Source organism: Lepidochelys kempii, chromosome 19, assembly GCF_965140265.1.
Source record: "Lepidochelys kempii isolate rLepKem1 chromosome 19, rLepKem1.hap2, whole genome shotgun sequence".
NCBI classification, from domain to species: domain Eukaryota; kingdom Metazoa; phylum Chordata; order Testudines; family Cheloniidae; genus Lepidochelys; species Lepidochelys kempii.
This window is the reverse complement of record NC_133274.1, coordinates 7637910-7660812: the sequence shown is the minus strand read 5'-3', so window position 1 is coordinate 7660812 and position 22903 is coordinate 7637910. Positions and strand designations below refer to the sequence as shown.

The 22903-nt window shown below is 48.1% G+C and overlaps 2 protein-coding genes across 5 annotated transcripts in view; one reads left to right on the top strand and one right to left on the bottom strand.

Moving 5' to 3' along the window:
* Window positions 1-1719: 1719 nt before the first annotated feature.
* PPIE (peptidylprolyl isomerase E) lies at window positions 1720-11837 on the top strand. 4 transcript variants are annotated; one of them, XM_073317365.1, is made up of 10 exons: window positions 1720-1773; window positions 4625-4723; window positions 5893-5936; window positions 6676-6702; window positions 7834-7915; window positions 8382-8482; window positions 9061-9184; window positions 9324-9509; window positions 11148-11290; window positions 11388-11837. In XM_073317365.1, exons 1-10 carry the CDS (start codon window positions 1743-1745, stop codon window positions 11454-11456), a joined length of 906 nt encoding a protein of 301 aa, XP_073173466.1. In that variant the 5' UTR covers window positions 1720-1742; the 3' UTR covers window positions 11457-11837. The 4 variants fall into 4 exon arrangements, with proteins under 4 accessions (XP_073173466.1, XP_073173467.1, XP_073173468.1 ...); XM_073317367.1 differs by lacking the exon at window positions 1720-1773 and adding an exon at window positions 2514-3364; XM_073317363.1 differs by lacking the exon at window positions 1720-1773 and adding an exon at window positions 3395-3666.
* A 3871-nt stretch (window positions 11838-15708) lies between these two features.
* The window catches only part of LOC140900294 (bone morphogenetic protein 8A-like), a 44601-nt gene continuing 37406 nt past the window's right edge, over window positions 15709-22903 (bottom strand). The window contains exons 5-7 of the mRNA XM_073317362.1: window positions 21922-22001; window positions 21391-21501; window positions 15709-19021 (exon numbers count right to left, since the gene is read on the bottom strand). Of these exons, the coding sequence (XP_073173463.1) occupies window positions 18872-19021; window positions 21391-21501; window positions 21922-22001 (341 nt within the window). The 3' untranslated portion in view covers window positions 15709-18871. The remainder of the gene's footprint in view (window positions 19022-21390; window positions 21502-21921; window positions 22002-22903) is intronic.

Genomic DNA, 22903 nt, shown 5'->3' with positions numbered 1-22903 from the left:
TCAGGATCAGGGCTCCTGTGGGGTAAGTCTTATAACCCCATTTACATTGTATCCTCAATCAGTTTGCATTAACTCCTATAGCTAAACCACATGTACATAAACTGCTGAACTACTGGCTGTAATGCTAGCTGCAGCCACAGAAACTCCTCAGAAGCTGCACTGTCACCATCCTGGTTTGCAATAGCAACTGGCTGATAAGGATGGTTGGAAAAAACAAACACCTCTAACTCAGGGGTTGCTTCAATAATCTTGGGTTTCAGAGTAGCAGCCATGTTAGTCTGTATCCGCAAAAAGAACAGGAGGACTTGTGGCACCTTAGAGACTAACCAATTTATTTGAGCATAAGCTTTCATGAGCTACAGCTCACTTTATTGGATGCATTCAGTGGAAAATATAGTGAGAGATTTATATACATAGAGAACATGAAACAATGGCTGTTACCATACACACTGTAACCAGAGTGATCACTTAAGGTGAGCTATGACCAGCAGGAGAGTGGGGAGGGGAAAGGGGGGAAACCTTTTGTAGTGATAATCAAGGTGGGCCATTTCCAGCAGTTGACAAGAATGTCTGAGGAACTGTGGGGGAAATAAACATGGGGAAATAGTTTTACTTTGTGTAATGACCCATCCACTCCCAGTCTTTATTCAAGCCTAAGTTAATTGTATCCAGTTTGCAAATTAATTCCAATTCAGCAGTCTCTTGTTGGAGTCTGTTTTTGAAGTTTTTTTGTTGAAGAATTGCCACTTTTAGGTCTGTAATCGAGTGATCAAAGAGCGTGAAGTGTTCTCCAAGTGGTTTTTGAATGTTATAATTCTTGATGTCTGATTTGTGTCCATTTATTCTTTTACGTAGAGACTGTCCAGTTTGACCAATGGACATGGCAAGGGGCATTGCTGGCACATGATGGCATATATCACTTGGTAGATGTGCAGGTGAACGAGCCTCTGATAGTGTGGCTGATGTGATTAGGCCCTATGATGGTGTCCCCTGAATAGATATGTGGACACAGTTGGCAACGGGCTTTGTTGCAAGGATAGGTTCCTGGGTTACTGGTTCTGTTGTGTGGTGTGTGGTTGCTGGTGAGTATTTGCTTCAGGTTGGGGGGCTGTCTGTAAGCAAGGACTTGCCTGTCTCCCAAGATCTGTGAGAGCGATGGGTCGTCCTTCAGGATAGGTTGTCGATCCTTGATGATGCATGGGAGAGGTTTTAGTTGGGGGCTGAAGGTGACGGCTAGTGGCCTTCTGTTATTACCTCCCTCTCCTAGACGGAAGAGCCAAGTGTATCCCCCATGTAGGTCCTTTCAGCCGGCGATCAAGCCGCCCCTGTGTTAATCTGAACAGCTGGCCCTCCTTGCCACTCTCACGGCTGTTAACGAAGCCTTGTGCCTCTTGCTCCTGGGTCTAGGGGCAATTTTTGAATTGGACCCCCCCCCCCTCCACAGACACACACACACACCCCCCCCAGCTGGCCGAGCGGCAGCCCCGTGAGTGAAACGACCTGCCTGGGGCAGCGGCAGCGCTCGCCGCTACCGGACCGGAGCGATTTCCAACCACTCGCACGGCAAACCCTGCACCCGGAGGCCGGGAAAGGGCCGGCGGCGGCCGCCGCCTCCCGCAGCGGAGCAGCGCGGTGAGCGCCCGGCCCCGGGAACCCGCCGCCGCGGCCGCGTGTCTCGGCAGGGGCGGGGCGGGCCGGGCCGGGTGAGGTTCCGGGGCAAGGGGAGGGTTTGGGGCGGGAAGATGGCTTCCACCAAGAGGGTGCTGTACGTGGGTGAGTCGCGGCGGGAGCGGGGGTCTCGCAGCTCCCCGGGGCGGGGGGGGGGGTAAAGCGCGCCACGCGTCCCCCCCCCGCAACCAGCGCGTCCCCCCGGGGAGTCCTGTGGCGAGAGCAGCCCTGTCCCGTCCCGTCCCCCCCCGCTATCCCCTGCGTCCCCCCGCGCCTTGCCCTGTCCCGTCCCCCCCCCCCCCGCTATCCCCGCCTTGCCCTGTCCCGTCGTCCCCCCCCGCTATCCCCGCCTTGCCCTGCGTCCCCCCCCCGCCTTGCCCTGTCCCGTCCCCCCCCCCCGTTATCCCCGCCTTGCCCTGTCCCGTCGTCCCCCCCCGCTATCCCCGCCTTGCCCTGCGTCCCCCCCCCGCCTTGCCCTGTCCCGTCCCCCCCCCGCCATCCCCGCCTTGCCCTGTGTGTCCCCCCCCGCCTTGCCCTGTGTGTCCCCCCCCCCGCCATCCCCGCCTTGCCCTGTGTGTCCCCCCCCCGCCTTGCCCTGTGTGTCGTCCCCCCCCGCCATCCCCGCCTTGCCCTGCGTCCCCCCCCCGCCTTGCCCTGTCCCGTCCCCCCCCCCGCCATCCCCGCCTTGCCCTGTGTGTCCCCCTCCCCCCCCGCCATCCCCGCCTTGCCCTGTGTGTCCCCCCCCCCGCCGTCCCCGCCTTGCCCTGCGTCCCCCCCCGCCTTGCCCTGTGTGTCCCCCCCCGCCATCCCCGCCTTGCCCTGTGTGTCCCCCCCCCCGCCTTGCCCTGCTCCGGGGTTGGCTTCTCCCTCCCGCGTCCTCTGGCGCTTGCCGGGTTGCGCAGGGCGCCTCGCCTGTGGCCTTGGCCCAGCGCCGGGAGAGGCTGCGGGGATTACAAACCCCACCCGAAATTATTGGGTTAAACGTCGTTATGGGGGCGGGGGGGGGCGTTGCGATTATCAAAGGCTCAAAGCCTGTTTAGCTTTACGGTTCCCCGCTTGTCCCTGCAGGGCTGGAAACATGCTGGCTCTCCTTCTTGTTGAAGGGCTCCTGTTCTCAGACTCCCTGGAGTCCCGGAGCTGGGGCTTTTGGGATGAGGCAAAAGAGCAGGAGACTCAGTAAAATGGGTCACACTCAGCTGAAGGGAAAACGAAATGGCACTTTAACGTAGTCTCCTTCCTTTGACTAGTGGGAAGTGTGCACCTCTCATGCATGAACCGAATGGGATGAATGCCCGCTTAGGTCATAATGTTTTAACTCTGATGCCTAAACCCCTGTAGGCCTGGTCTTCAGGGGGGTTCCTGAGAGCAGCTGCTCTTACTTATGAAAAATCAGGCCTCTTATTATGGTGCCTAACTCCAGGCACCTGAGTTGAAGCACTCTGGCTGTATGCCATGTGTGTTTCCTGCCCGGGGAGGTCCTGTTCGCAGGTTGGGATGCGTACCCAAACAACTTGGCAGCTCAGATGTTCCTCAATCCTTTGCCCAACTTTTTAATACCTGCTTGCTCTCCCCCTCAACCAAGCTGCAGGGCTCATGTATTCTTGCCCTCCCCTGACCTCCAGATGACTTGCTAAATTAATGTTGTCCCTGGTGCTTAGCTGCATCTGCACTGATCCATGGCACCTGTCTGCAGCAGGTGTGGAAGACTGAGACTTGGGAGGGTGCTACTCCACTTCCTAGTGTCTGAGCTGCTAGTTTGTGCTGGGCAATGTGTGTTTGTGTAGCTGCTAGCTTGGGCAGGGCAAGTGCAGCTTGCAAAGGTCAGTTCGTCTGACCCGCCAGCACGAGCAGGTGATGCGATGGTTCTGGTCCACTTCCTCGTATGTGCCCTGTCAGCGTAGGCAAAGGTTCCCCCTTTTACCATGGAAATCTGCCTGCATTTCAGTTTCCAGCCAGGTCTCCATGTTACTGTATTTGGATCTATTCCTGAGCTAGCGGGTGAGTTGTACAGAGCTTGTAGTTCTCTCTCCCTTGTACGATTTCACGCCAAGATGGTGTTGGTGTGGGTAAGGTCAGGTTTGTGATACAAGAAGTCTGATTAAAGTTTGGCTGATCAGACTCTGCCATGCGGTGCACAAAACCTTCCCTTTGGTCACTGTCTTTGGCTCAGTACATCTGGCAGGTCTGTTTTTGCTCATGTGCCTATCTGTTGCCATTTGGGGAGCTGAAGAATCTGGTCCTGGGATGGGATTAGCAGTTTGTTTGGTTTTTTGGGGGCGGGGTGTGTGCGTGTGTATTTGGTCCAAGCCAGATGTAGATTAAGAAGCAGAAAAGGAGCAGGAACTGGTTGTGAATTCAAGTGGTACCTGCATTCTTCATTTTTTCAAAAGGGTTTTTAAAAAGTTAGGGGGTTGGAATGGGTTCCCTTATTTAGGGTCCTTATTTGCTGATGGGGAGGGTGGTGTCTCTTATAGGGTCCTTATTTGCTGATGGGGAGGGTGGTGTCTCTTATACAGAAGGGATTTTCTTTGAGGCCACTGGAGGGTTTTGAAAACAGTGTAGAAGCCACTGGAGAAACTTCAGATCTTTCCCCAAACCGCTGGCCCCAATCCTGCATAGACGTAGCCACATGTTTAATTCTAAGTGTGTGAGTATCCCCAGGACTAAGATAGGACTCAGGCTATAAGCCACTTTGTAGATCAAAACCAGCACTCTGAATAGCACCTGCACATGGCCTGGAAACCAGGGTGGTCTCTAGAGCGCTGATTTGCTATGCTACTTGTGGGAAGCTCCGCTGAAAAAAAAAGTGACTGCATTCTGCGCTAGCTGTAAGTTTACAAACTGTCTGTAATCAGCAGGCCATCCTTTCCTCTGCACGGAGGCCATGTTTCTGCACTGGGAAGTCTTAGTGGGCAAACAGGCTGCACAGGTAGAGAACACTCTATGTGACTTGCAGGTGGACTTGCGGAAGAGGTGGATGAGAGAGTTCTTCATGCTGCCTTTATTCCCTTTGGAGATATCACTGATATTCAGATACCTCTGGACTATGAAACTGGTGAGTCCGTTCCTGCTTTGGTCTGTCTTGTTTCTTGCCCTGTGTGGATCTCTGTGTCAGGAATCATGTCCAAGAATTTGAGAGAAGTGTCAAGTTGCCCTCTTCAGCTGCTCTGTCCTTGGGGTTTGCTGCTTCCCAAGAAACCATGGCTTGCGAGGCTCTCTTGAAGAGAGAACCCTGCATAATGATAACTGTAGAGGTTTGTGCTTCTGTAACATCAAAATCTGGAGGCAGCATTTTCCCAGTGCACCAGGACCACTGCGGTTCATAGTGCTCTGGATGTGCTGGGTAACATGCTGTCTTTGGAATGTGCAAAACTTTAGAGGCTTGAGTTTTCCAATGAACTTGACCAGTTTCTTAGCATCTTCTGAATCACACCAGGACAATTTACAATCCCGACCCTCAGTAATCACCTAGAAACCACTGTCCTCTCCCTGCTTCATAGCAAAGATTCAATAGCAGTTGCAGTCAGATCTGTTATTACTGAAAGTCCATTCTCTGACAACATATTCTCCAGGGCATGTGCTCGAACTCCCTGATATATTTGCGTGAACAATTAAAACTAAATTACAGTTTTCAAAATAGATGAACACCGTGTATTTTGCAATGTCTTCTTTAAATCATGTTTGTTTATTTATTTCATAAATAGCAACTTTCAGTACTTAGCAAAGGGATTTTCCTGTCATTACATGCTACTGTGTGCCTTTTCTCTATCTCGGTTGTGAACTAAAACTCTAATCCTGCAGTGATTTCCACATGCACAGACTTGACTTCAGTGAGTCTGCATGGATCCAGGTGCCCTGGAGCTTATTTCAGGATGACGGTGTAAAGCTAGCTCTTCTTTCTGTACAACAAATTGTTTAAATTCATTACCTGAGAATTACCTTGATGGAGATTTAGCTTTGTTAACATCAGAGCCATAAAGAACAGTTTAATGTTTCTGTACAACTTGAAGTAATTAAAAATGGGCCATTTCGTAACCCCTGATGTTGCCAGTTCTTTGCACCAGCCTCTGAAAACATTAGTGTGTCTGAAACAAAGTCTGAATTCTCAAATGGGGAAGGAGCAGCAGAGAAATTAATTTCCCTTCGCAGCACGAGTGACTTGTTGTCAAATCTCTTGTTCTCTGGCTTTCCTGGCGGCTGTAACTGTTCGTTATCTTTCCACAGAAAAGCACCGGGGATTTGCTTTCATCGAATTTGAGTTGGCAGAGGTGAGAAAGGAGCAAATTTTAATACTGAGTTTGAAATCTCTTCCTCCTCCACCATTTTTCACCGAGTCCTGCTCCCACTGAAGTCCTTGGTAGTTTTGCAGTTGACGTCAGTGGGAATCGGATCACACCCTTTGTTACTGACTCCTTCAAGGTTAACAGCCATGGCTACATACGGTTCTCCTTCGGCTGGAGTTGCTGTCCCACTTCTGGGTCCAGTTTTGCCATCTCTGTTTTTTCTGCTTTCTTTGGATGATCCATCTCCGCCTTGGAAAATCTTTGTGGTCCAAAATCTTGACCAGGGCTGTCTCAGTCCATGATGCCAGTGGTGGTTTTAGTTCAGTAGATACCATGTGCTGGCACCTGTTTGTGGCCTGACGACCCTATCGCAGGCTTCAAAAAATAAAAACCAGCATAACACGGGACCCAAATGGTGTGCAATTTGGAGGCATTAGCTGATTGGATCGATGGGGCGAAAACCAGGAATGCATCTGCCCCTGTGTCTGAAAACACTTGTGAAGGTCCACGTGAGATGTGGCAAGAAGCTACAGGCTTTGCATTGAGGAGCAAGCCTTATTTTTGGGTTAGACCATTTCTGCCAGCCCAGGCTATGCATTGATATGAAATCCTCGCAGCCTTCCATGCGCCTAGGGTGGATTTTTTTTTGTTTGGTTTTTTTTACATGAATAGAGGAGTAATGGCTGAATTAGCAATAACGTATTTTCTCTTGCTCTTCCCTTAGGATGCTGCAGCTGCTATTGACAATATGGTATGGATTACAATCCCCTTTACTGAACCTTCTTGGGGGAAGTGTTGCCCTTTCTCTATCCCCTGCATCATTTGGCTTTGCTCTGCTCCCAGTACGATGAGACATGACCAAATGTCTCACCATTGTCTGGAGATTTCCGTTAGTCTCTTATATCTAATGACCCTCATCCCCTTGACAGCTGATCATAGCTCCTAGGCCAAGAAAGGGAAACATGGATCTGATACCCTCTGGGGTGGGTGGTTTTTTTTAAGTAACTCGGTTCTGGATCCTTCCCGTATAACAGCGGTCGGGAATGGACATAAGTCAGAGAGGAATCCCATCAGCGTGTAGCACTGGCTGCAGGTTCTTCGAGTGTAAAGGGAATTGCCGGCTAAAATGGGGGGTAGTGGTTGCTTTTGCATATCCTTGGAGGCGGGCCTTTGTTCGACGGTTAGGCCGCTGGTGTGTCAAGACCACTGCCACTCGTGTTTGCCGATATTGTCTCCTCGTTGCCTCGTGCTCCTCCCTGTCTCCCTCTTTTTCTCTTGTCTCACGCTTCGTAAGCTCTTTGGGGCAGGGCTGTCTGTTTGTTCTGTGTTTGTCCATCACCTAGCCCCGCGGGCGGCTCTTCAGAGGTTAATATGCGGCTCCTTGTAAAGGCACCGACTCTGGGGCCGGACCTACAGGTGCCAACTTCTTAATGTGCCGGGGGGGGGGGTGCTCACTGCTCAACCTCTGGCCCTGCCCCCGCTCCATCCCTTCCTGCCCCCTCCCCTGAGGCTGCCATGCCCTTGCTCCTCCCCCTCCCTCCCCAGAGCCTCCTGCATGCCACAAAGCAGCTGATCGGGAGGTGCTGATCGTGGGGCCGCCGGTGGGCGCGGGGAGCTGATGCGGGGCCGCTGATGTATTACTGTGGCTTTTTGGCAGGGCACATTGGTAAATTCTGGCTCCTTCTCAGGCTCAGGTTGGCCACTCCTGACCTAGCCCAATGCGCTCTCGGTCCATGACTGGGGTTGCTATGGTAATTCAAATAATCAATACTCTCAGATAGCGGGCAGGAAGGTCTGTGTTTCTCTTGACTCTCTCTCGGAGCCCCGCAGGGATTTGGAGAACGTAGGAATTTCTCACCTTTTTCTCTTTCGTTCTCCTTAGAATGAATCTGAGCTTTTTGGCAGGACGATTCGTGTCAACTTGGCCAAGCCAATGCGGATTAAGGAAGGTTCTTCCAGACCCGGTGAGTCGGTGAATGAGAAGGCGGTGGGGGGGTACCTCAATGTCCTGCTGTCAGTACTGCCTGGCTGTGTTGGGTTCTGTTTGCTTGCTGAATGTCTCCCTTCTCCATCGCTTTGCTGAGGGCCTGTGTCACACGTTACGTGGGCAGAGTAGCCATTAGGGAAGACTGAGTGGGCTGATTCTGTTGGTAATATTAGAGAGCTGACTCTAATGGGAGGTTTTACTAGGCTGCAGATACTGACTCAATGACCATCACTTTCTCATTCACCTGTGTAATGGGTCTAAATTCTCTGTGCTGTGGGCTCTGTGTCCTTAGGGTTCTCCTACTGGGGACTGAGTGCTCCTGCACCTTCAAAGTCTTAAAGCTGTCCTAGAACACACTGTGTTCAGACCTGGCTGCTCATGCCACAGAAGAGCACGTGATTTGGTTTAGACCCTGTTCTGATCCCTTCTTCTCTCTGTCCCAGTCTGGTCGGATGATGACTGGTTGAAGAAGTTTTCGGGGAAGACGCTTGAGGAGAATGCAGAGGAAGAGGGAGCAGAGCCTTCCAAATCAGAGACGCAGGAGGTAAACGGCAGGACTCTCTCTCTCTTTCTGTGGGGAGAAGGAAGGAATCGAGCGATGGATTTGAATTGTTCCTTTTGTGTCGATGGAAAGGAGGAGTTGAACATGGTCAGGGTTTGGGTGAGTCGTCGGTTTAAAACGCTGTCCGAGTTGCAGCAGGTCAGGCATGAGGGCAGGAGATGCATTAGTGCCACAATTTTTTGCGGCTTCAGAAATTCCTTTCAGATGCCACAGATACTGAAAAAGGCAAGTTCAAAGCTAGCTCGAGTCACGAGGGCAGCGTCCGTGGGCATGGGCTAGACTCCGGAGCCCAGCCCTGCCCGGCACCCTGGGTATGTTCTCAGGCTGTCTATGCTGTTGGAGCTTCGCTGCTATTGTTACTCGAGCTAGCTCAGGTACGTCTACACGAGCAGCAGTCACGCCTCCTGATTGCTGTGTTGACGTTCCCTGTGTGAGGGGGAGCAGCCCCGCCCCCAGGTGGAATTGTCACAGCCTGCTGTCCCACTGAAGGCTGAGAACTCGGGGCTGGAGGCCTCTGTAAGAAGAACCTATGGGAACATCACTTTGTTTCTCTTCCCTAGGGTGAACCTCCTGCTAAGAAATCCAGGGCCAATCCTCAGGTGTACATGGACATCAAGATTGGAAACAAGCCTGCTGGTCGAATCCAGATTCTCCTGCGCTCAGACATTGTGCCCATGACAGCAGGTGAGAGAGAGTGCCACGCCTCTAAGGCGCTTTCTAAGATGAACTTTCGCATATAGCGCCATTGCTGGCATTTTGAACTTTGATTTTGCTTTCTTTCCTCCCCTATCCCGCCCCGCCCTGCCCCCCCCAACACACACAGAGAATTTCCGCTGCTTATGCACCCACGAAAAGAACTTTGGCTTCAAGGGAAGCAGTTTCCATCGCATCATCCCCCAGTTCATGTGTCAGGCTGGAGATTTCACCAACCACAATGGCACCGGAGGCAAATCGATCTATGGGAAGAAATTTGACGACGAAAACTTTATTCTGAAGCACACGGGACCAGGTAAGGCCAGATCCTGTGGGTGCGGGAGCAGGCTGGCTTAGTGGGGCAGCTCAGGCAAAGGTTGCTGCGACTGCATGGGGCAGATTGCTGGAACTTTTGGGGTGTGACTGAGTTCATTATCAGTAAATGGTGCTGGATTCTCAGCCTTTGAAGCTATGTCTACACTAGGGGTGGGCAAACTACAGCCTGCGGAATTGCCACCCCTGTGGCATGGCAGGGCTAAGGCAGGCTCCCCGCCTGCCCTGGCCCTGTGCCACTCCCGGAAGTGCCCAGCACCACATCCCTGCAGCCCCTGGGGGGGAGGGGGCAGAGGGCTCCGTAGCCATAGGGTGAAGCTCTTGCGTCAGGCACAGATTGGGTACAGCTCCCCCCACGTTGCACCACTGATGTGCTGCAAACTTGACTCGGAAAGAGCATCTCTACAAGTGGGAGAAGATTTCATTGTCCGTGGCCAGTTCAGCCCCTTGCTTCTTGGCTGAGCTTTTCAGCAAATGGAGACAGTGTTAACCCTGTGGGTGGGGTTTGTGATGTGGACACCTTTCCACTAGGAAGTGACCTTTGTCACCTATGTACGTTGTGAGGCCACCGATGTATTTTACACAGGCCAATAAACAGCTGCCTAGTAGCCATCCGCTGATGGTAACAGTTGGTCCCAGCTGACGTAGGCTGGATTTGCAGTAGCGACCCAGAAGTAAGAGTTTGAGCAGGATGCTACGAGGGGTTGCTTGGGATAGCGGGACTGGAGTTGGTGACCCAAGAGGTCATTTCCAGTCCTGTGTCCCTAAGAGGCTCAATATCAGCCTTTCGGCTCTCCCGCTGTCACTGAGCGTCGTCAATTTCGTACTTGTTGCGTTCAGAGCTCAGTGTCTGGTGCACTAATATGATGCTGGGTTGTAAACACAGTAGGGAATGTTGATTTGGATTTTTTATTTCCATTGGGTGGTAATATTCCATGGGAGAGTTTCGATGGATCCTATATTTTATAAAAAATCTACACTCGTGTTTTACAAAATCTAAACTTGCGACCAAATCTGGCCTGACCTTCTCCTTGTAATATGTATTGTTTCGATGCATGCGGTGGGAGGGTACATGATGGTATTGAACACTGTGGGGCAATGTGTAATGGGCGTATCATGAATGGGATGGATGAAGCCTGAGACAGGAGGAGAAAGGAAGCAGAGGGCAGCACTGTATTATAACCTGAAAACATACTAGCAAACAGACCGTCTCTCTCTGGGGGTGGGATAGCTCAGTGGTTTGAGCATTGGCCTGCTAAACCCAGGGCTGTGAGTTCAATCCTTGAGGGGCCATTTAGGGATCTGGGGCAAAAACTGGGGATTGGTCCTGCTTTGAACAGGGGGTTGGACTAGACGACCTCTTGAGGTCCCTTCCAACCCTGATATTCTATGAGTCTCTTGATCCTTGTGGCTGTCCTGTGATGGGGCTGCTGAAGGAATATTTGTATTAGGCAGCTGATGTGGTGATGCGCTGAGCGTAGAGCAGATCTATGATAAATGGCATACTGGTCATTCGTATTTGTCAGCTGTTTGGGGCAGGGACCATCCTGCAGTGCACCCAGCACAGTCGGGTCCTGCTCCGTGACTGGACCTCAGTACAATAATAATATTTTGTCCCCAGGGTTGTTATCGATGGCAAACTCTGGCCCAAACACCAACGGCTCCCAATTCTTCATTACTTGTGATAAAACGGACTGGCTGGATGGCAAGCATGTGGTCTTTGGAGAGGTGACGGAAGGGATTGAGGTGGTGCGGCAGATCGAGGTAGGAGTCTGGGGAGCAGACAACGGGATGTTTCCCCAGTTGTTTTTTTGGTCTGACTTGGAGATTTATCTTTACTTCTTGTTTCCTTTTTCTTAAGGCTCAAGGCAGCAAAGATGGGAAACCCAAAGAGAAAGTGATCATTTCAGACTGCGGGGAGTATGTGTGAGCCCGTCTGGATGGAGTGACCAGATGAGCAGTGAAGGCTGGAAGTTGTTCCGGATGGGGAAAACAGAACTGGAGACTGCCAGGGAGAAAAGTCACCTTGTTACTCCACAAGTCCCACTTGCTGCATAGTTTCTTTAGAAACTACCATACAGGCTTGGGCTGAACAGTCTGGTCAGCAGACAGGACTAGGTCCATCAGCGGGTGCTTTTTCACCCGGCGGGTCACAGGAAGCATCCTTTAAAAAAGCCGTGCAAATAGTTTGACCAATCTGGAGTGGATCCTGTGTCCCTCCTCTGCGAGGCATCGCCAGTCCTGCCGGTGCCTTCCATAGAGAATTTTTTCTTGTTTAAAATAAACCAGAGCTTGTATAAAATACCGAAAATGTGTCCCTTACCTTGGAATTCTCACAATGTTGTGTTGTTTAGCACACAGATCATGGTAACATCTAGAGGTCAACGAAGTACAAACGTCGCCACCTGTTTCTTACAATCTAAGAAAGAGTTGTTGTCATGGGAAAGGTTTGAAGAAGCAGGAGTCTGCCTTGTGTTTTATGGAGTTACTTGTGGACCCTACTGTTCAGCCAGCTGCTTTGGGTTTGTGTGTTTAACAGCCAGCGGGTGAGTCTGTTTAACAGCCTTTCTAGCCGACCTTAGACTTTACCTCCCTATGCCTTGGTTTCCCCTTCTGTAAAATGGGGGTACTGAGCTACATCATAAAATGCTTTGAGATCTCTGGATGAAAAGAGCTAGGCAGTATCATCAGTTAGTTAATCTCATGCACAGCCATAGCAAAGGACTGTCCTCTGCACTAAAATCCCTACCAGTGTGTTGTCTAGTGTTGCACTCGTGCACCCCTTCAGTGCTGATGTGGTGCAGGCGGATTGGAGTTACAAACAGCGGGACAGTTGGCCTTTACGGTGATTGTGAATGGGTTTTAGGTCTTGAAAGGCCCTTTGAAAAGCTTCCCCTGACACTGATCATAGAATCATAGAATATCAGGGCTGGAAGGGACCTCAGGAGGTCATCTAGTCCAACCCCCTACTCAAAGCAGGACCAATCCCCAATTTTTGCCCCAGATCCCAAATGGCCCCCTCAAGGATTGAACTCACAACCCTGGGTTTAGCAGGCCAATGCTCAAACCACTGAGCTATCCCTCTCCCCTGTCCATGTTTACGCTCTGCATCTGTGTTTGTTCGTTCCCGCCTGACGGCATCAGAGCAGCTCTCAGGAAAGCCTCGCTCGCAAATGGCCTTGGGCTCTGTTTTTGTGAAAAAGCTCATCCTCCGAGAAACTGACCCCGCTAATTGCGCTAAGCGAGGGAACGTAACTGGGGCCCATACGAAAGGTTACACCCAGAAAGGGAAGCACCTCTGTAATTCCTGCAGCAAGGTGGCTGTGTCTAAGCACAAACATCCTGACTGTGTAGGATCCTGCTCTAGGCAATGTCCTAGTATTTGCTCAAATAGCATTGAGCTGTTCATTTATGACACAGGTCGTTATTAGTGGCTACCATTTGCATGACAGAGGAAAGGCACTTTAGTCTCGCCTTTGGTTCAGCGCTGAAATAATAGACACAAGAAGTCTAAGAGCGCACAAAGCGAAGCTAGTGTCCTGAGCAGAAATAACATTTTCTGTAACCCCCATTTTGTTGTCATTCTTTTTTTTTTTAAATTATTTTTTGAATGTAAACATGAAATGAGAGAGTGCCCGTCGGGTTTGTGTGGGTTGGAGATCACTTAGATTCTCGGCAGAGAGCTGATTTAAATACGGTTTGGAATGGCAGAATGAGAAGTCCTGTGTCTGAAAAAGGAGCTCCCGTTCACACTGGCAGGGGATGAATATGGGCAGAGCAGTAAGTGTGGCTTTGTCTCCAATTAGAGCCTAGCTTGTTTTGCCTTTAAATTCGAGGTAGTTGCTTTGATACTACTGAATAAATGTGGCATTGTCACTTACAAAACTATCCTTATGGAGACTGCTCTGCTACAGCGTCTCAGGTGTGTTCTTCTTTTATAGTTGTTTGCAGTGGGCTTGGTTGTAGCTGTGTGGGTCCCAGCACAGGACTCTCTGGCTTTAAGATTAACCTTGATAAGTTTATGGCGGAGATGGTATGATGGGATAACATGATTTTGGCAATTAATTGATCTTTAACTATTCATGGTAAATAGGCCCAATGGCCTGTGAGGGGATGTTAGATGGGGTGGGATCTGAGTTACTACAGAGAATTCTTTCCTGGGTGTCTGGCTGGTGAATCTTGCCCATATGCTCAAGGTTTAGCTGATCGCCATATTTGGGGTCAGGAAGGAATTTTCCTCCAGGGCAGATTGGAAGAGGCCCTGGAGGTTTTTTGCCTTCCTCTGTAGCATGGGGCACGGGTCACTTGCTGGAGGATTCTCTGCTCCTTGAAGTCTTTAAACCATGATTTGAGGATTTCAATAGCTCAGACATAGGTGAGAGGTTTATCACAGGAGTGGGTGGGTGAGAGAGATTCGGTGGCCTGCATTGTGCAGGAGGTCAGACTAGATGATCATAATGGTCCCTTCTGACCTTATCTACAATAAAAGATATTCCCTCACCCACCGTGTTTTTTTTTTTTTTGAGAGAGAGAGAGAGAGAGAGACACAAGGCAGGTGTGGTGGTATTTTCTATTGGACCTGTTACACATGCATTTATTTAGTGATTTACATATTTTAAAATGTACAGAACTGTTGATATTAGACACTGTACATGGTGTGGCATTTTACAAATATCCAGGTTGACCTCTTCATTTGCTGTGATCCTTCAGATGAAAAGTAGCTATGAATCTATTCTAAAAGTCAGGTGGTCTTTAGTATTGAGTGGCTGGTGTGTTAATCTAAAACCACTAATATGTAGCTTTTATATGGCACTTTTAATCGGTAGATGTCAAAGCATTTTATAAAGAGAGGGTTAGTATCATTATTCCTGTTTTACAGAGTGGGAAACTGAGGCACAGAGACTTGCCTAAAGTCACCCAGCAGGCCAGTGGCAGAAATAGAACCCAGGCCTCATAGTCCATCCACTGGGAACACCACCTCTCTGACTAAAAAAACTGTCATTCTGATGAGCAGTAACCCCAAACAGGCTATTGGCTTTGAAAAGTTTAGGACTGAAATAAATTGTTGGTGATCATTCAGTGAACCTTTGTTTCATGTCCTTCGAGGACCACAGGCAGAGTTTTAATATGAAATGTGTTTAAGGGCTTTTTCCTTATTCCGTTTATGTCACACTTCAAATTAATATGCACCTGTGGAGGCCCAGCAAAGAAGCTCTAATGAACGTGACATGGATGTAGAATGTAGGAAAGAGGGGAAAGGAAAACAGGAAGCACTAGCTGGGACTATTGCAGATCAAAACTGTAAGTATGTTGAAATGTTTTTTGCCTTAGCATACACTGACAGTTGCCTAACTAGGCTTAAGTGTTTTGATCTGGAAAAAAATCACTTCTGTGTTTTTCTGTATTTATATTTCCATCATCTCAAATTTTTTCATTTGGGATCTGATCCTGTATTCATTGAAGCCACATTGACTTGGGTCATGTCCTCCTGGAATGCATCTGTGATGTCTCATGCTATTTTTCAGTGCAAGTCTCCTCTGTCTTGGGCCTGGCTTGTCAGATAGCTGTGAGATTTCTCTTTGAGCTGCTGGTAAGGTCACTGAACAGGCCTTTGTCTCTCAAGGGACCTGACTAGCATAGCTTTTCTGGTATAACTCTTCCACAGTAACTCCACAGGTGGGAGTTATTCCAAAACAGCTATGGTGGTCAGTTTTAGCTCTGTGGAGTAATAGTTTAAGGCCAGCAGGGACCCTTGGATCAAGCTGGTCTGACAACCTACAGTTCCATGGTCCTTAATTTCATTCAGTTAAGTGTGTTTAGCTAACATTGCTAGTACCTACAGCACAAGGCCTTAGGGATCCTGGAGAGTTAATTACAGAGTTAATCAGATAGGGGCTGCTTTCCAAAATACAGTCTCCTAGCTGAGCTGTTGTCACAGCACCATGCTGACAGGATCTCATTAGAGAAGACAGGCTGTTCCTAAATTGCTACCCATGCTGTTCCTTATTCTAATGGTCCCCCTTCAGGTTCTGGAATAGGAATGATTGCGGCATTTACTTTAAAACTTTTTACCCTCTTCTCCTAAGTGTGCAAAAAAAGGGAGTTCTTGAAAAGCTGCAGTAGGTGTGAGTTTGCACAGCTTCCCCTTTCTGAATTCAATAAATCACAGTACACAATCGGGGCTTAAAATAAGGTGTGTTTTAATCTTTTCATTCCAGAATCAAGCATGACCACAATACTTTCCCTCACCCACCCTATAAAGATGACTGTTCTAAGCCTAATTTGGTAACTGGCTTTTCAAATGAATATGTAGTACTAAAAGCACCTAGCTGTTCCTCAGTTGATGATTTCTTACATCAGTTCTGTTTACGTACAATAATGGCTCACTTTTTCCAAGCAGTTATCACATCACATTAACTGCCCTAGACACTAGGTGGTCCCTTAGTCTTAGGCACTTACAAAGCTTCATAAACAACCCAATTAACTATTTTCTCACTCAAATTTTGTGGAACATGAGAATAAAGCTTTAGGATCAGACCCTGAGGCTAGCTAATCCAATATCTTGTCTCCGATAGGAGCCGGTACTGGGTGCTGTAGAGAAAGGGGTTAGACTGAAGGATAATTTTAGGATTACAGGAGGAGAATATGTGCTCCAGCCCTGAAACAGGATGTCTAATAGGATTGTTGGTTACAATTTATTTATAATGTTTATGGCAGGACCCTGGAGCAAGGGTGTTTTCCCACAGAGGAAGAGGTGTGCTGCTGTTCTTCAGGTCAAATCATGCAGCCCTGTGGCTATACAAGCAGGAGCATTAGAGGCCCAGAGAATTCAGCATCTTTCAGAGTTCAGGACTGGGGGCGAAGGTGCAGGGCCATGGAGCAGACTTTCCATCTGCTAGCTGGCCAAGTCACGTTGGGGCTGCACGGAAGCATCCACGGGCAATTCCAGCAGCAGTTGCTGCTGCTGGAATTAGTAGTAACCTCCAGTTCTGTTTCTGAGGGGAAAACTGGGGCAGCAGTAGGGAATACAACTGGAACAAGCACCTAGGCTGTTGTGTCACCCCCAGCTACCTCAAGGGCTCCATCAACCTCGAGGAGCACAGCAACCAGAGAACCCCAAACTAATCTGCTGTCGTTTGACCCTTGAGGACTCTGTAGTGCCCCAGTTCCACCAGCAGAGGGCATTAAGTCCCTGTCCATTCAACACCTCATGTAAACCATCACCAGAACGCCTTAATGGAAACTTCAACCCAGCTACACTGGACTTTAAGGGGATCTCCATTCTCTGCCATTAGTACACATAGTAGGCTACCCATTCAGAGCTAAGCAAGTTCAAGGAGGAAAAAAAATGCAGAAACCACTGAGTGTTCAGGTAGCAAACATTATTATTGACATAATAGCCCCCTAAGCATCAAGACTTTGACTGGCTAATGCTGCGTGCACTTCATAAAGGCATCCCCTTGGCTGTGCAAAGAGTGATGCTGCAACAGGGCACCTGGACAGCTCAGCCCCTAACTCTAGGCACTTCTGACCAAAAGTTGAAATCCTCCCATAATTCTGGGCGCTGGCGCTTTAAGGAACAGCCCAGCTAGCGTGAGACTTGCAGTAAAAAGCAGGACCACGGGCAACAGTCAGACTTCAGGGGGGATTGTGGGTTCCCAGCATTTGTCAAGCACTTTGACACATACTCTGAAGAATTAGTCTCTGACCTGCTGAGGAAATAGTGAACCAAAACCACCATCTCTGGGGGGTGTGCTACAGCGAGTGACCTAGGGTCCCTTAGACTACATGTTAACTTCTGCTAAACTAGCTGTTCGCCCTTGGAGTGAGCAGTGACCCGCTCAGTACCTTTCCCAGACCTGAGGAAGCGCTCGCTGTAGCTTGAAAGCTTGTCTCGGTCACCCACAGCACGTGGGCCAATAAATTATATTACTGCCTTCCCCCCCAAGTCTCTGAAATAAGATTGGCACATTCAATTCCCATGAAAAGGAGAGCTGGCGATCAAGGAACGCTTTCCCAGGTACAGGGAAAGCAGATTTCTAGGGGGAACATTCTAGCTCAGTATGCAAGTCCTGGGCTGGGAGTCGGTCCCTTTGAAGAGGCTGGCCAGTAAAGGTGGGAGTATAGCACAGGTAGGCGTACCCCAGGGAGCTTTAATCAACCTAGCACAGGTAACAATAGCAGCAAAGGCACAGACTTTGTCACGCCCTCTGCTCCCTTGCCACCCTTCGGGGCGGCCGGAGAGCCGGGGCTGGGGCGTTTACGGGGTTTGCAGAGCGGGAGACTTTTTTGAAAAATCCTGCACCTACCCCATAATCTATTTTTATCCTGCTCATGGTAGTGGGACCCCAGTTTCTTGCACACCACTCGTTTAAGCAGTACACCGCCCCCTAGTGAGGATGCAGGAAAGCAAATGATATTACTTAATTCCTATATAGCACTTTTCCATCTGTAGATCTCAAAGCACTTTACACCAAAAAAAAAAAAAAAAAAAGGGGTTATCCCCATTTTTACAGATGGGGAAACCGAGGCAGAGCTAAAAACTAGAACGCGGTCCCCATAGGATAAGGCAACATTAAAGGGATCCTTTCCTTAGAGCTTTCTTTTTTTACCCTGACACCCTCATTTAGCCGTCACCCCCAATGAATTAGCCCATAGAAAACAAATTGACATGAAGATGTCACACAATAATGGATTCCCCCCCCAGCAAATACTTACTAGGTACAATTTTAGCAGACCCCTGGGGCTTTTGCTGAGAAATAGCGTCCATGCTGCTGGGTCATGACATTTACTAAAAACAAACAGTAAGTGTTTACTTTCCAAACTAGGGGGTTTATTTTATAACTGTGGCTTGACATTTTTTTTCCAATTGGATTAATTTTCAAGCTTTAAATGGGAGGGTAGGGGAGAGGAGAGCGAGCTAGCCAGCCAGCTCTAACTGGCTGACCGCGTATCATTTAGAGAACTAGAAGTGCTTGTTAAAACTATGATACTTGGCCATAAGTGAGTAGATACTGATAGATTTATAAGCAACTCAAGTCCTGCCTTCCTTGGCCTAGTCACTTGTGCAGTCTAAACTTCATCCAAGAATAATGAATAATCCAGGAGCCAGCTAGCCACAGTTCTATAACAAAACCCAATAGCCAGAAACACAACGTGTACTTAAGCAGCCCCTGATTTGCTCTCTCTAGTTTCATGAAGTATAATAGGATAATAAAAGTTTTGTCTTCTCTACAACTAGGCGTTTGACTCTTACGGACTTTGGCAACATAGATGGGATTCAGACCTGTTAAAATAGTTCTTTTTCCTCGCCAAGAAACCAGCGATCGCATTTCCTCAGGGGCTTCAGTGGCAACCGCATGATTTCACCACCATGTTGCGGTGTTTTTTGAGGATCACATTGTTGTTGCTGTCATAATAGAGGACAGAGGTTGCGCTGAGCTTGGTTGGAGCACAACAGGCCTTGGGAACTGCCTCGGGTTTCATCAGATGGACCTGTAGAGGCAAACAAGCTAGTGTGAGAATTTTCATTTTTGACGAATGGCTGCTCCTCTGCAGGCTCCAGGCAGGATAAGGAATTTGTAGCGGGGAGTAACGAGCTAGCTCAAGGTAAACATGTGGTTTTTCGATTTAGTGAAAAGAAAAAGCTTCAAAGAGAGCAGCTCTTACCTGTAAAAAGGCTCTGATTGAATGGGTAGATTATTTTCAGCTTTCATCCAAATATTTATTCTAAACTTTTTGGCAGCTCTGGCTACAGTTTATATTGGACCCATTCTCATGGCTCCACTCCTGCAGGGCAACTCATCAGTTAAACTGAGATTTCTGTGCAGCGCCCTTGTCACGAAATATTCTAACCTCAGTTAGAAAATACGCAGGAAAGAGAATGCAGCTTTAAAACTTTTTGTTTTTGTTACCCAGGAATAAAATATTTTGTTTAGATCAGCTTCTAGGAGCAAATGGAACGTAGGCCCTCCCCCGTGGGTATTCGGTGTCCAAACTGAAAATTAATGTTGTTCAAAAAGTAGTAAGTACACAACCTTGTCTCCCTTCTGAAAGTGACACTGCCTTGACTCATTCTCCGGGTGACAAGGAATTCTTCCAGTAACTCCCCATATAATGTAAGGCTAGTAGCCTGCAAGTCATTATACACACATGCACACACACACCCCCCCCCCCCATGGGCCTGCCAAATACGTGCAATTAATTTATCTCAGCGCAATTCAGAATCTCCATTTACAGAAGCTGGTGTTTTGGTGTCATGCTGCATTATTTCAGGACAGAAGACTGGCTGGCACTGGGGCCCAGATTCTCAAAGGTATTGATTCTGAAATCAATGGGAGTTAGGAACCTAAATATCTCTGAGAATCTTGGCTTTGATTTTTTTATTTTATTTAATTTATTTATTTATTACTTCCGGTTCATTTTGCCCCTCACAACTGGATGCTATTCACATCAGTCCCCGGAAGGTCCAATTCTGAAGAGCAGTGGAACGGATACATTTCCACACACTTCAAGGGTTTGCTCTACATAATACGTTCCTGGAATTGTGGAAGATTTAAGTTTAAAGGCAAAGTATAAGGACATCCAGAATAGGAGGATCAGTCATACATTTTTTGGTGTTAGAAAACACAGGTGAAATCCTGGCCCCACTGAAAACACTACCATTGACTTCATTGAGGCAAGGATTTCCCTGTGTCTTTGTACTGTGGCCTGATCCTGAGTGGGGCTTCTGGATGCTCCCATATATGAATATTAACAAACAATAATATTTTGTATCACAAAACTGCACTCTCTCAGCCAAATGCAGCGGAGCAATCTGTCTACACCCTAAATGCTAAAATGAGAATCAATGCAACTCTAGCTTGAGAAATCAAGCACTCACTAGTCAGGAAATCCCAGAAGTTAAAGCATGTCCTGCCACGTGTAGTGTGCTTGGGAAAATGTTGCATTAGAAAACCTTTCCGCTAGGAATTTCCTGCCTAGTGAGTGCTTTGGTTTCCGAACTATAATGGTGCATTAAATGTCTCAAGATTTTTTGTTAAATCCCCATGGTGCCTCCTAATCTTGGAAAAGATGTGTACTCTTATATGTGCACGTGGGCAAGAGGGTTATCTCCTATTGGGCATATGCATCAAGCAGCATTTTCAACGTGTCCTAAAGGCAGAGACTGTTTTCAGTCTAACAAAGGCAACACACCTCCCTGAAGACTCGTTTCAGGTTTGCAAATGTTAACCATATTCTAGTTAACTGCTAGGTTGGGGGTGGGCAGGGCGGGGAATTAGCCAGAATAGGCAATTGTCATTTTCACCACAGTTGGAAACTTTTAACCTTGAGAGATGATTTGTCTGAAAAATCAAGTGAAAAATGGAATCGGCCCAGAAAGCATTTTGCAATGGGATAGCAGTTGCGAGTCTGCAAAGCGTGTGAAGCTTAAAGCTGGCCAATCAGGTGTTCATTCCATTATTTCCTGTTGATTCCTTGATCTGCCCCTGTGGGCAAATCCTGACCAGATTAAAATAATTGTGTCATTAAAGGGGTTGGTGTGATGCAGATTTTTGATAGAAGAATCTGAGCTAGACTTCTGCATCCGAATGCCCTCAAACTTGTAAAAGGCCCAGATCCAGATCTGGATTTCAGGGACTGTCTATTTAAAAAAAAACAAAACATCTCACCTCACTAGGGGGCCATGAAAAGATTCTTTTGTATCTAGTAGACCAGCCCTTGGACTGCATTTTTATCCTTCCATTGTGACCTGATTTATACACCACCAAGTTTCTGACAGCTACTTCAAATGTTAATGATCCTGTGCAGAGCCCAGGCCCCAACAAGCTATTAATGCACATACACATTAATAAACTACTGACTAGTGACTGCAGGATGGCGTGATTGGTTGCATTCATGCAGGAATCCAGAGGAAAGGCACATTCTCCTTCGCAGTAAAAAGCGGAATATCCTTGTGGTGCAATCACCCAATCCTGCAAAAGGAAAGATTTGTCAATAGTTAAGCTGCACGACTACACTCGTTCATTCAGTTCTCCGACATACACAGAAACAATCAGGCTACTCATAGTGGGGCGAGGGGAAATGTCAACAGTTAGGGTTTATTTTGATTTTTATATTGACTGGAGAGTTCCTCCTTCAGGGTCATTGATGGATTTCAGGTTGTATCAGTTCATGTTTTTCTTAGTAATGCCAATGATGTTGTTAAAGCAGGTTCCTGTGAAACCTCCCAGGTGAGATCAAAGTGAGGCAGAGTTCACATGCTCTAAATTGCCTTGTGTTTGTGAAGGAGTGGAGGGGAACCCCAAGGATGGGCTACTTTCACATTTTTCCCATTTAATTTTCTTGGGTATCAATTTACTGCTGAAGAAACAAGGGGCAGGGGGTGGAATTACCAGCCATCCAAGGTCCTGAAAGCTGACATAGAGTTCATGCCTCCTGCAAACCTGTCTGCCTTCAGAGACATGAATGTCATCTAGAAAAAAAAAAAAAGGGGGGGGGGGGAGAGGGAGAGGGAGAGATGAGAAAATACCTGTCACTCAAAATAGCAAACAGAAAAACCTCACCAGTTACCCTATTTTATCCAAGTATTTGGTAGCACCAGTATAAGAAAGGCTGTTCCAAAAGAGCAACAGACGAATATTTAAAATCCCACAGATTATCCATATCCTTTGTCTTTGACATAGCCAGTGACAGGAGCTGTTTCTGCAACACCCTGACCCATTGGGACCTCTGATTCAAAGTCTTAGATACTGATGCTACGTCTAGGCTCACCCTGACCCAGATTCCTCTCAGTCTGGATTTAATAATTCAGCTGGAGGATTACTAGAGAAAGCACCGATGGATTCCTAGGACCTCAGCGGGCTGCTGCTGCAGCCAGGAGCTCCTCACTGGGACACTGGTTCTGATTCCAGGAGTGCCTGCCCAGCTTGCTGGATTCACCAACTCCGTGGCAAAAGCCAACAGTGTGAAACCTTCAAGCTTCAAAATCCTCTGGGGTCTCGGAACGTCTTTTGGCAACTCTAGCTATGCCTGACAATGAAGCCCCCCTGGCCTCAGAGCCCGTCTTCTTAGTGAGAAGGCTTAAGAGTTTCTTTAGCTTTTAGACTCTCTCCACTTCTCACAGACTGTGGTGTGTGGGCATCTTGAAATAGTCTGAGCTCACTACCTAGCTGAGTTCCTAGATTGCCCCCCCTCACATCTCTACCCTACATTTCTGCATTTTTCAAAGCTACATGCTTACACAGAAAGCCTGGAGAAGCTACAGTCCCTAGAAACATTGGCTCCCTTGAAGAGTGGGGCCAGAAAACATTATCCCAGATTCTTTGGGTCACCCAAAGAAGTGAAGGCTTCAGACTGGATCTAGATGTATCACTC

Excerpts from the sequence above, each read along its gene's own strand:
- PPIE (XM_073317363.1), top strand. The coding sequence starts at position 3,591 with ATGGAAATCTGCCTGCATTTCAGTTTCCAGCCAGGTCTCCATGTTACT. Across the intron at positions 3,667-4,624 it reads ATCTATTCCTGAGCTAGCGG|GTGGACTTGCGGAAGAGGTG; the intron begins GTGAGTTGTACA and ends TGTGACTTGCAG. Across the intron at positions 9,510-11,147 it reads TCTGAAGCACACGGGACCAG|GGTTGTTATCGATGGCAAAC; the intron begins GTAAGGCCAGAT and ends TTTTGTCCCCAG.